This window comes from Bolinopsis microptera, chromosome 12 (genome assembly GCF_026151205.1).
Source record: "Bolinopsis microptera isolate Bmic1 chromosome 12, MBARI_Bmic_1.0, whole genome shotgun sequence".
Taxonomy (NCBI): Eukaryota; Metazoa; Ctenophora; class Tentaculata; order Lobata; family Bolinopsidae; genus Bolinopsis; species Bolinopsis microptera.
The window spans coordinates 13,288,290-13,301,980 of NC_087083.1; the positions used below are offsets into that span (position 1 = coordinate 13,288,290).

Below are 13,691 nucleotides of genomic sequence, written 5' to 3' on the forward strand. Positions count from 1 at the left end.
TTTGTGCAATTTTTATATTAAGGGGAATTTTATTGGTATATTTGGTGCTCTATTTTTTTTAAAAATTTTGGTTTTTTTTTTTTTTAAGGGGTTTTATGTGGTTGGGGGGGGCGAAATTCACGGTTGCCCCCGAAGGGCCAACTTTTCCCGGGGGGGAAAAAAAAAGGATTAAAATTGGGAAAAATTTTAAAAGAAAGGGGGTTTTGGGTTTCCATTTAATTTACCATTGGATTTTCTTTTTGTAGACGAATACTCCAATTTCCGGAAAAAACCCAAATGAATTTTTTTCCATTAGCTTCCCCGAAAAACCTGTTTTTGGAGAAACGGAAACGGGCGGGGTTTAAAATTTTTCAGGAAAATTTTTTGAACCAACCAAAATTTTTTCCTTTATTTTTAAATCGAGGAAAAAATTTTGGGACCTTAATTTTCCTTGTTTTTTGGGGGAAAAACCCCAAAAAATTTTTTTCCACCAAAATTTTCCCCTCTTTTTAAATTTTTGGCCCCACCCCGGATTTTCCCAAGGCTAAAGTTTTTTGTGAAAAAAATTTGATTAAACCCCCCCAAAAAGGTTTTTATTAAATTTTTTTATTAATTAATTATAATTTATTTCTTTTTTTTTATAAATTTTAAATGAATTCTTTTTAGGTTTTTTTGGGCCCCAATTTTTTCTTTTCGGTAAATTTATTGATTTTTTTTTTCTTAAATTTTGGGCTTTTTAAAAACCTTTGACTTTTAAATTTGTTTTTTAAAAATTTATTTATTGTTTTCAAAATAATTTTTGGATTTTTTTAAAAATATTTTTGGGCCCCCCAAAATTTTTTTAACATAAGAATCTTTTTTACTATTTTGGGTTCTTTCCCTTTTTTTTCCCCGTTCCTTTCTGATAAAACTTTTGTTTAGGGGGGAAAAATTTTAAAACTGTTTTTTTATTTTTGGGGTACTTTTATTTTAAAAAATTTTTTTTTTTTTTTTTAAAAAATTTTTAATAGTTGGGTTTATGCCTGTAGCTTCATATGTCAGCTCGGAACCGGATTTCCCTAAAGCTGACTTTTCTGCCAATAATTCCATTATTGTGGCTGCAACACTCGAAGAACAAGAACCTGAATTAGAAGAGAAGAGTGCCGTGGAGGAGGAAGATTCAGAAAGTCAAGACTTGGAGAAATCATGAACCAACTTACATGGGAAAGTTTCATATTCATGATCATTCCATGCATTTTTGTACGACCCATTTTATATTTTTTGATCGGCCTTTCAGAGAGAAACAACTCTGGGTGACCCTTAATTAAAAAAACCAAAATTGTAAACATCTTGTGGCGTAGCTTTGTAGATTCTGTGTTGAATCTCAATTTACCACAGATCTGTGAAACATGACGGTTCACGTGACCGGTGACGTACGGACTAACAACACATCTGTGATCACAGTAAACTTAGGGTCTTTAGTCTGTTCTAGTCGGTAGTCACTAGTAAACTATCTAAATGCGACCTCAACTAAACCCTCTCCGTCATGATTAAAAGCACTGAATTTAATTATAAATTTATGTGAATATAATTATGAAATTTATAATCATGCACCTAATGTTGTGATAGTCTCATTTACAGTGTACTGTATAGTGATACCGTGACTCATATTTGATGTTTCTGTTGCTATGTCAGATTAAGTTTTGTGATGTTTTTTTCCAGGTCTGAACTTTGGTTCCGTCAAACTAATTTATTACCAACCTTTTCATCAAAATTTGTGTTTAAAAGTCTTGCTACGAAAATCTTATTTTAATTGGTCCTACAAAATTGAACTGTCAGGATTTTGTCAATAATCTCGTTTTAAATCATCTGGTTCCTGATTATTGCGGACTCTTTTCAAATCATAAGATTTATCTTTTTGACTGATCACCCGATCAATAACTAATTACTTAACTAATTACTCAATTAACCACTAAACTGATTAGCTAGTATGTCAGAGGGTAAAGAAGGGAGAGGTCGTGTAAGAACTGGGGGATATGTCGGGTTCGCTGATCTTCCAAACCAGGTAATATTCAGCTAACTTTATTGTTTTATTTGAGTTAAGTTTTAAATAGGTTTTGCTTATTTGAGTGCGAGTATTTTAACACTTCTGGCGATAACTTCTTAATTCTTAATTGTTATCATGAAAAGCTCAACAATAATTAAGTAATTAGCGAAATTATTTTTGGAAAAGCCTGTTCTGATGAGCAATTTGTATTTAGGTACACAGAAAAAGTGTGAAAAAGGGATTCGAGTTTACTCTTATGGTTGTTGGTAAGTGGAATTTTAAAACTTAATTTAAAACATAATTCTACAATTCTTTCCACCCTATATCCTGGTCCCACATCAACTTTAAGGTAAGAATTAGCAGGTCATGACCACCTCCTTTTTTCCATAGACTCCTTTTTTCCATAGACTCCTTTTTTCCACCCAATAAAACCACAAAAAAAGGCCCATAATAAAAGCCATAAAACCAGCTAAGAACCATACACTATACATCTCCTCCTCCAACTATACACAGTACACACTAGTCACATGTACACAGTCACTATACATCTCCTCCTCCAACTATACACAGTACACACTAGTCACATGTACACAGTCATGTACAGTCTCTTTAAAGAGGAGAGCTAGTAAACAGGGCTCTCTGTAAGGTTTCCACTCCCCCCGTGATAACACATTGATTATTGATGTGTTGTTGTGTGTCACCGTGCCATGTTTCATCGGTCTGATTATGTAATTTGGTGTATCACGTGACGTCATGTCACGTGGTGTGACGTCATTTCACGTGGTGTGACGTCATGTCACGTGACGTGACGTCATCATTGACGGCCTGTTTATGTATTATGGTAGAGTATAATCCCCCTATAATATGTAAGCGGGGGCTGAGCTTACAGTTACATCTGATGATTTGTGTCTCTCTGTGTGTATGTGCTAGTAGAGATTTCAGTGTGCAGGATAATGTTAATATTGTGTGGCGAACATGTGGTATGCGATTAGCATAAGTGCTTAATTACCCTAATTATGTAATTATTCTGTGTAGTTACGTAGAATATTTCCCTCACGATCGTTTAGCTCTGAAATACAGATGGATTTAGGCAAATTCTTAGCCTTGTTATCGAGCTAAAATTAGAAATAAAACCTTATGAATTGTAAAAGATTCTTGAAAAGCGGACCATTAAAAAATTCAATTATTATAATGCCAGAAAACACTTCATCGAATAACACAATGTCAATAAGTCAATATAATGAAGGTACACCAATATATATTAGCCAGTTAACTAATCAGTCAATTAACTAATCAGTCAATTAACTAATCAGGTAATTAACTAATCAGTCAATTAAATAATCAGTCAATTAACTCAATATTTCCCAGGTGAGAGTGGTCTCGGTAAGAGCACCCTAGTTAACTCTTTGTTCCTAACGGACCTCTACGCTAAAAGAGCTCCTAACAGCGCTAAAGGTTAGTTCCTCGTATTTCACTTTCGTATTTCACTTTCGTATTTCACTTTCGTATTTCTTTCTTTAATGAAGTTACGTCTCCTTTTTATACTATTAGCTGACAACTACAAACAAGCAGTTAATATTTAGCTCTCTTTTATTAAGTTATTAACGGATATCTGCGCTAATTGTTAGCCTCGTTTTTCTTAAAAATCAAAGTAACGTTCTTAGTAGATGCTAACAATAGTGTCCTGGAGCACAGTTCAGTCATATAAAGATATAACACTGAGCGTGACGTGTGCTGTGACAGGGCACTACATAAAGACATAACGTTTAACACGTTGCCTCGAACGTTTTTCTAAAAAGTTATACTACCTGCCACTGCACATATTTCTGTCAGGTGCCTCGTCTGGTGTCACGTACCACGTGTCATGTACTTTACTAAATACATATTTCCTAAATTAGAACATGATAGAATTCTCTAACTCAACTTTTAAAAACTCCAGCACTGTACTCCGAAAATAATGACTTTATGCCTGTCAAAACTTGCACGCGCACCTGAAAAAGAGATTTAGTACACCTCACAGCAGAGTAGTATAACATATAGTAATACAGCATAATACAGAGTAATATAACATAATATAGTAATACAGCATAATACAGAGTAATATAACATAATATAGTAATACAGCATAATACAGATTAATATAACATAATATAGTAATACAGCATAATACAGAGTAATATAACATAATATAGTAATACAGCATAATACAGAGTAATATAACATAATATAGTAATACAGCATAATACAGATTAATATAACATAATATAGTAATACAGCATAATACAGAGTAATATAACATAATATAGTAATACAGCATAATACAGAGTAATATAACATAATATAGTAATACAGCATAATACAGAGTAGTATAACATATATTAATACAGCATAATACAGAGTAATATAACATATATTAATACAGCATAATACAGAGTAATATAACATAATATAGTAATACAGCATAATACAGATTAATATAACATAATATAGTAATACAGCATAATACAGAGTAATATAACATATATTAATACAGCATAATACAGAGTAATATAACATATATTAATACAGCATAATACAGAGTAATATAACATATATTAATACAGCATAATACAGAGTAATATAACATGTTATAGTAATACAGCATAATACAGATTAATATAACATGTTATAGTAATACAGCATAATACAGATTAATATAACATATAGTAATACAGCATAATACAGATTAATATAACATAATATAGTAATACAGCATAATACAGAGTAATATAACATAATATAGTAATACAGCATAATACAGAGTAATATAACATAATATAGTAATACAGCATAATACAGATTAATATAACATAATATAGTAATACAGCATAATACAGAGTAATATAACATAATATAGTAATACAGCATAATACAGAGTAATATAACATAATATAGTAATACAGCATAATACAGAGTAATATAACATGTTATAATAGTAATACAGCATAATACAGAGTAATATAACATGTTATAATAGTAATACAGCATAATACAGAGTAATATAACATTAGTAATACAGCATAATACAGATTAATAGAACATATAGTAATACAGCATAATACAGATTAATATAACATATAGTAATACAGCATAATACAGAGTAATATAACATATAGTAATACAGCATAATACAGAGTAATATAACATATAGTAATACAGCATAATACAGAGTAATATAACATATAGTAATACAGCATAATACAGAGTAATAGAACATATAGTAATACAGAGTAATATAACATGTTATAATAATAGCAGCTTAATGGTCAACAGTTAGACCATCTGCTGTAATTTATCAACACTTTGAACCAGCCTGTAAAATAGCTTATCTAATAGTCCTCTAATATACCGTCTATAATAATAGTGGCACATTTTTTATTATAATTCAGGTTACTCGGGAGACTAAGGGTTGCTTTTTAAACGCTGTAAATCGTTCACCGGGTAATTCAAACAAATTAAATATGTTTTCTCATACAGAAAAAGGGCAGTCTGACTGGGAGGAAATTTTTGGGTTTGAGAGAAATTTTGTGCTAAAGGGGACATTTTTAGAAGACCTGACCTTTTTTAGGAAAGAAAAATTGGAAGGAAATTTAAAACATTCTGGATGTGGGTATGTTCCTATTGCCATTGGTCACCTCTGTTTGGGTACAAACCAAAGTCCAAGGTATTACACAGTTACACACAAAAATCTACTATAGCATGTAATCTGCGCTGTTGATATGTTGCATAAACGACATAAATTGTTACAATACAATATGACACGTGACAGATATTAACCAATCAGCTTCCACTATTGACCAAACAACACCCAGTGCAGAATCCCTTACACGTGTAAAAGATATGCCTCACCTCCCCACCAGTAGCAACGTCTATTATTTATCTATTTATTGTTTTTGTGTAAACTAGCATACTACTTGTTCCTGTTTCTAGTCAAAGCAATATTCATTACCGAAAGTACGTCTCCTCTCTGTGCTCCAGCAAACTACTTGTTCCTGTTTCTAGTCAAAGCAATATTCATTATCCAAAGTACGTCTCCTCTCTGTGCTCCAGGATTCCACAACTATACAATATACAATATACCCCGGTCTAGTACTCTATCTAGGTATAGGGCTAGATAAATAGGGCTATGACAGTATTTTTATAGTCTCAGCTAATTCAAAACGAATATCAGATGTAAATTAGATCACATACAGTATATTACATCATGGGTGTTTTTATATGTCACTAATATTAGATAATAGATATAGTACAGACGGGTAGCTTGCAACGAATTACCGTTTCAGAGGTAGCTGATTGGTTTATTGCTGTCACGTGACATACTTGTCACGTGTCACACCTATTCGTTGACACGTGATAAAGATTTAGAGGTAGTTTTAGAGGTAGTTGGGTCAAATATTACAGCTGAGTTATGATAACTCTTATGGTTTGCAAAGGTGTGTTGATTGGTTAATTCGAGGAACAGGTGACAGAAATATTGTCATGACGTCATGTCACGTGGTATGACGTCATGCCACGTGATATTGTCGTTACTCGTTTGATATAAAGAACTTTGTAACGCTCTAATTATCGGTCTTATGTTTAGTGAAAACTTGTATAAAATGTAAGGGCAGATACTGGTAAGTAATGTTTCAACTCAACGCGGAAATATTACGTCTTTAAATTAGGATTTGCGCATTTTGGCGGGAAAGTTACTGGCAGTGAAACACGACCAATCATTTTAATGGCTTTATTTAGAATTGGTATCAGTGCAGATACTCTAAAGTTAGAGTAACTCTAACGTATCAGATACTACTAACTTTGGGAGGAAAATAGTCTATAAAAAGTTGTTTTATAAAAAGTTATTTTACTAACAGTCCATGAAGAACCCATGGCCATTCTTGGTGATACCTGATAAACGGTTAGTTAGTTCCCTCCTATATATAATTAACACGTAGTTATAGTAGTATCACTAACTCATAGTCCACAGTTTCATGGTTTCCCTGATGTACACTGTTTGCTCGTTTTCTGGTTCTTGTCGTGATATTGTCACTTACTAACTTGGCATGTGTTGTAAATACCTAATGTAAGTAAATACTGCTCGTTATTTTAGATAACAATTCTTTTTGATAGTTGAATCCTAATTTCCACAAAGCAGAGCGGGTTGGTTTGACTTTTTACCAGGTAACTTACACAGTAGACACTAGACACTGTATATGGACAATTTTGGGTGGACCTAAATATAAAATATGGCTGAATCTTACAAAAATCCACCAAGCTTCAGTTCAGATGTTTTAGAACATATTCGAAATACCGAGTGAAATATTAAATTAAAAATATCACGATTAAACATTATGAATAGAAATATGAAAGGTACATAAGTTACTTGTCCAGTTAATCAGTTAAGAAACAGACAATTTCAGTAATGTTCTAAATAAGACCAGACATATTCCCAGATCGCATTAACAAGACAGTGTCCATCGAGACGAACTGTGTTGAGATAGAGGAGAAGGGAGTGAGGTTGAGGTTGACTGTTGTAGATACGCCGGGCTTTGGGGATGCTTTGAACAACGATAAGTGGTGAGTTGTTGAACTTGTCACGTGGTATGACGTCATGTCACGTGGTATGACGTCATGTCATGTGCTCTATTAAAAAGCTGCTCAGTGTTCAGTTGAACTCGGGTTTCCTCTTCCCTAAATCAATCAAGGAGTTAAATTACAGAAATTATAATATTGTGTGTGAACACTAATACCTACAGTGATTACTAATTTCGATAGCTCATGAGCTCATCGTACATTTTTTATTTCAGCGAGGAATCTATCATTAAATACGTCGCAAATCAATACGAAGCATATTTACAAGACGAAAGTGGACTTAACAGAAGAAACATCGTTGATAACAGAGTTCATTGCTGTTTGTATTTTATTAGTCCTTACGGTCGAGGGTAAGCTTTTTCATAAAGTGAATTTTAAATTGCTGCTAGAAGTTTCTACTTGTCATTTGTCAAATTCGCTCGTTTGACCGGTGTCTTGCGAGCTAAACCCGCCAAGTGCCAATTTTGGCCACAAATTTTGTGTCGTTTTTGGAACGCGCGGTAATGTTTCGAAAAGACATGTCGCGCAGGAACACGCTCACTTTTCTTGTTTTTGTAGAAATTAGGTCCATTCTTTACGTTGACCGAGTTGATGATAACGAACGCGTGTAAATTGTTTAACGATTACGAATCAATTTCTATTACATCGCCTTGCACGATGGAGTCTCAAATTACAGCCCGATCCCAACCTATCGTGAAGATTCTAAATTCTAAATTTTGAACTGCGCGATCGCAGATTTACCAAATGGTGATTTGTGATAATATTATGGTATTGTCAGTGTATCTAGGTTAGTTAATTCAATTGAACTTTTTCAGGTTGAAACCAATCGACATCAAGTTTATGAGGTCACTCCACGATAAAGTTAACATCGTTCCCGTCATTGCTAAAGCTGATACCCTCACCAAAACTGAAATTCGAAGTCTGAAAGCCAGAGTGAGTATTTTAAATCGAGTGCGAAACTCTTCCGTCAGCCAATCCAGACCGGAAGTCCCAGTTCTACTTCAAACGCCAAACTTTTATTTGGCCTTATTCACCTGAGATACTTAGATAAGGTTCTACAAAATTTTGTACGCCAAATGCTTTAACTAATCTGTACTTTACAGTTTACAGAAAACTGCATCAATTCAATTAATAATGGCCGATGAGAATAAAATTGAATATTCAAATTTATACAACAATTGTTCAACAATTAAATCCTTTTCTTGCAGATCCTAGAAGAGATTGAAGAAGCCAGTATTAGGATATATCAGTTAAATCCTTTTCTTGCAGATCCTAGAAGAGATTGAAGAAGCCAGTATTAGGATATATCAGTTAAATCCTTTTCTTGCAGATCCTAGAAGAGATTGAAGAAGCCAGTATTAGGATATATCAGTTTAATCCTTTTCTTGCAGATCCTAGAAGAGATTGAAGAAGCCAGTATTAGGATATATCAGTTAAATCCTTTTCTTGCAGATCCTAGAAGAGATTGAAGAAGCCAGTATTAGGATATATCAGTTTAAATCCTTTTCTTGCAGATCCTAGAAGAGATTGAAGAAGCCAGTATTAGGATATATCAGTTAAATCCTTTTCTTGCAGATCCTAGAAGAGATTGAAGAAGCCAGTATTAGGATATATCAGTTTCCAGAGTGTGACAGCGATGTGACGTCATGTCATGTGACGTCATGTCACGTGGAATGACGTCATGTCACGTGGTGTAACGTCATTTCACCATCCTTTTCTTGCAGATCCTAGAAGAGATTGAAGAAGCCAGTATTAGGATATATCAACAATTAAATCCTTTTCTTGCAGATCCTAGAAGAGATTGAAGAAGCCAGTATTAGGATATATCAGTTTCCAGAGTGTGACAGCGATGAAGATGAGGACTTTGTTGAGATGAACAAAGATCTCAAGGTATTTTATTCGCAGTTACTTTAGAAGCTTATAACCATAAATACGATGTTTTTTTGCCTTTTTTATAACGATGAATAGTCAATCTGAAAGAGAATATGGAAATTCAAATAGCTAAAAAAAGTTTTAAAAATTAAAAAATTAAAAAGTTTATCTAAAATATTCATTCAACTTTTTTTTCTTCAGGAAAGTCTGCCATTCGCAGTTATTGGGAGTAACACGTTTATTGTTAAAGAGGGTAACCGAGTCATAGGTAGACAGTACCCCTGGGGAGTTGTCGAAGGTTGGTCCCCATTATTTCTTATCTTTCTATTATTTCTTATCTTTCTTTCTTCATAAATTTGCATTCCTTTTTATCTGAGAGAAATTTAAAATCGTAAACCTCCGTAAAAAATCCACAGAAATAACGAATTGTTTTCAAAGGCAGATCATTCTAACTTTCTGTACACCCCCTAACCCCACCCTCACGTGGTGTGACGTCATGTCACGTGGTGTGACGTCACCCTCAACCTCTCTCTCTCTCTCTCAGTTGAGAACCCAGAGCACTCAGACTTTGGCAAGTTGAGGAACATGCTGATAAGGACTCACATGCAAGACTTAAAGGAGGTCACACGTGACGTTCATTACGAAAACTTCCGATCTCAAAAGCTCAGTTATAGGTTCTTATGATAGTGATATGGACTGATTGTCACGCCATGTCACGTGGTGTGACGTCATGTCACGTGGTGTGACGTCATGTCACGTGGTGTGACGTCATGTCACGTGGTGTGACGTCATGTCACGTGGTGTTATAGGTTCTTATGATAGTGATATGGGCTCATTGTTTTCTGCTGTGTGTTGTTTGAAGCGCTCATTCTTTTGCCATGTGAATCTGATTTGATTATATAACAGATTAGTACTCGCCGGAGTGACGTGACAAATCATGATATCGCAATGTGTGTAATACTTGTCTTTAGGATCTAAGCATCTTTTTAGATTCACAGTCAAATCACCTACTAGTATTCCACGAACATAATTAATTGGATATCAGAAGATATCCAAACAAACAATCTTGAAAACCATGTCCTTTAATTTGTTGTTTGACATGAATACTGATTGTAGTTCCTTACCTCACTACAATTTCTCCCCAGCGATCTCGAGGGATCAATACTGCAAAAAAATCCAGCTGCAGCACACAACTTCACTATACACTCACCATACTTTACCACTCTTAATCTTACGTAGGAATTTGATTTTCTGTCTGAATTTTTGTCTGATTTATTTCATCTTTCATCCACTCAATCAAAGTGACACCAGTGTCAATTGAAGATGATCTTTCAAGAAAATGCCTGATTTTGTTTCTGAATAGACTCAGCGATGACATTTTTCTAATGAAGATAAATATATAAATTCTAATCAGAAATTTTCTTGAAAGAACCATCAAATGATCCTCAATAACACTACACGTCTTAATCAGAAGATGATCTGTTTGAATAAGTGCGGTGTAACGTCATGTCACGTGGTGTAACGTCATGTCAAGTGGTGTGACGTCATGTCAAGTGGTGTGACGTAATGTCACGTGGTGTGACGTCATGTCACGTGTTCTATTAAACCGCTGCTCAGTAAATAACGGTTGATCAATGTTTAACTCCAGTACGACTCCCAGTACGAACACCAGTATAAACGAGAGCACAGGCCCCAAGGTTGTTGACGAAACTGACAAGATAATCCGTGAGAAGGATGAAGAGGTACGTGTTATTTTGGGTTGGCTTTCGTGTCTGTGCGAGAGGGGATCGTGGAGGTTAAATAATAAATACCACCCCATGCACCGCCCGCGCTCCTCCTCAGCTACAAGCTGCGAGGAATTTATATATCTTCAATCAAGTTCCATGAAGTCTGTTTATGAAAGAATCTAACTTTTTGAAATTCGCATTTTTGAATTCTCACATAAATTCGTCCCACTGAAGGTTATTTTATAATATACCAACTTAGATAAAGACAGTGGTTGTTCAACGTTCATAGTAGTTAATATTCTAGTTAATATTCTAGTTAATATTCTAGTTAATATTCTAGTTAATATTATAGTTAATATTATAGTTAATATTATAGTTAATATTCTAGTTAATATTCTAGTTAATATTCTAGTTAATATTCTAGTTAATATTCTAGTTAATATTCGAGTTAATATTCTAGTTAATATTCTAGTTAATATTCGAGTTAATATTCCACTGGGATATTCATTTCTTTATTGAAACTAAACGTCCTCCCTATTTCAGTTGAAGAGAATGCAGAGAATGGTCGAACAGTTGACCAAGCAACAAAATATGCTGGCCGCTATGCAGAAGCAGTAACACCATTACTCAATTTAGAGATTATATCATCCAACTTCTAGTATAGCTCATCAATTGTATTTTAGAATTTTCAACATTTTATTTTATGCCAACGCGAGCAGTTGAGCTAATAATACCCGCGAAGAATGTCGTGATGTTTGTCAATTTAAAGATATAGCGCCTGAAGCTTTAGATAAAGATGATAAACTTTGAAGAAATGAGTGATTTGTTAGAATTTTCGTGGATGGACTAAAGCTGCACATTAATCCCCATCATTTGAAGTATTTTTGAAATTATAAAAATTCATAACTGACAATGGCAATCTATAAATAGTATCTACAAAAATCAAATTAATGTTTTAGTATCGTTATTTTGAGATTTTCCGTTAACCTGCATGACAATATAATAGTAAGTAGCATGAACTTTAATCTTTCCTGAAATCAAATATAATGTTTTAACCAAGTTGATGTCATGCATGTTCATTAAGATAGATTTTGCGATGAATATGTTAATTTAATGCCAATGTCTTTACGTTATGGTTTGAGTTCATTTATGAGCTGATTTCCAGGATAATCTCGCATCAGATAGAAATTTAATGTTTGGAATTGGAATTCTAACGCAATAATATGTATTCTATGTTCTGGTAAACATTTGAAGTCATCGGCCATAATATCGTTACGTACTTGATATGATAAAGCAGTACATTTTACAATTTTGCATTATAAATTGTGCAATTATGTTTTAATTTGTCTGCTGAATATTTTTAAAAGATCGCCTCCTGTTTTTTATTAATCGCGATAGCCTTAAAATTAAGTTTATTTTAGAAAACTAATTTACGACATTAAATAAGATATTAATATGTTATTTTATGTGATATGTTTGATGAATTTATACTTTGCTTTCTGTTACATTGCTCGTTTTCATTGTCTGATAAGTATAACCTCTAGTATTATTAACATTAAATAATAGGATGAAGGTTACGATGATTGGTGATGGTAGAGGTAGTTTTTCAATAAAAAAATGATTCTTTAGAAGAAAAGTGTGAAATTAAATTAAATTTTATTCCGAGGTAATCCGAACGTGCTCGATCGCTCTTGACTCTACATTTGAATTTTCAGAGGGGTCCCCAGTCTGCAGTCGTCTTTACCGGGCACGTGCGCCAGTCCCTGTGCTGTGTGCGCGTTACTGCCGTAAGTTTTTCTGGGAATGATTGACGATGCCAACATGCAACATCACCAGATCAGAACATCCCATTTAAGATTTATTTATACCACCCGTCTGTCCCTCTGATTCCCTTCAACTCTCTACTTCTAGCTAATTATATAAAAAGCGGTGTTACTGTTAAAAGTGAGTAAAGTAGAGGTAATATAATATAATGTCATGTATTGTAGCGCGATGCATTATTTACTGGGCCGCGCTCAGCAGCTGTCATTCCGCCAAATCTTTATGAACATAATAGCCTGGGGTCCCCAGGTAATGCATTACCTGGGGACCTCAGGCTATTATGTTCATAGAATAGAGATTTGGCGGAATGACAGGCTGAGCGCGGCCCAGTAAGTGGTAAGCAAAAGGTGAACTTGATGTGATGTGCGAGACTTTGTATCACGTTGCGACCCCCACGGTCGTTTCACTATCGTCCTGACGATACAGGGGGAGCCGCGCACTTCGTGCGCGGCGGGTCATACAACGTATGACAAGCGAGACCGACAAACGCGCCGTTGAAAATCGATCACTGCACTTTTAGCGAGCCCGGCAGGTGGTATAAAGGTTTTTTGGGGTGTCAAAACTGACAGATTCAAAAACAAATTTTTCCAATTGGAAAAATTTGTATAAATTATAACTTTATTTTTCAACTATAGATCACACAAATTTGTATTTCA

General features: G+C 34.2%; 1 protein-coding gene and 1 long non-coding RNA gene across 5 annotated transcripts; both read left to right on the top strand.

Annotated features, from left to right (window-relative positions):
* The first annotated feature begins 1,006 nt into the window (after window positions 1-1,006).
* Window positions 1,007-1,758, top strand: LOC134824285 (uncharacterized). Its single transcript, XR_010161378.1, has 2 exons — window positions 1,007-1,186; window positions 1,357-1,758. It is a non-coding gene; the product is annotated as an uncharacterized LOC134824285 (long non-coding RNA).
* Window positions 1,759-1,947: 189 nt separating this feature from the next.
* On the top strand, window positions 1,948-12,402 carry LOC134824366 (septin-2-like). 4 transcript variants are annotated; one of them, XM_063836259.1, is made up of 12 exons: window positions 1,948-2,023; window positions 2,220-2,271; window positions 3,374-3,460; window positions 7,477-7,600; window positions 7,831-7,965; window positions 8,431-8,548; window positions 9,404-9,505; window positions 9,689-9,785; window positions 10,032-10,161; window positions 10,633-10,722; window positions 11,136-11,229; window positions 11,758-12,402. In XM_063836259.1, the coding sequence occupies exons 1-12, from the start codon at window positions 1,949-1,951 to the stop codon at window positions 11,830-11,832; spliced, it is 1,179 nt and encodes a 392-aa protein (XP_063692329.1). In that variant the 5' UTR covers window position 1,948; the 3' UTR covers window positions 11,833-12,402. The 4 variants fall into 4 exon arrangements, with proteins under 4 accessions (XP_063692329.1, XP_063692331.1, XP_063692330.1 ...); XM_063836261.1 differs by lacking the exon at window positions 10,633-10,722 and having other exon boundaries at window positions 7,465-7,600; window positions 11,148-11,229; XM_063836260.1 differs by lacking the exon at window positions 10,633-10,722.
* The last annotated feature ends 1,289 nt before the right edge of the window (window positions 12,403-13,691 follow it).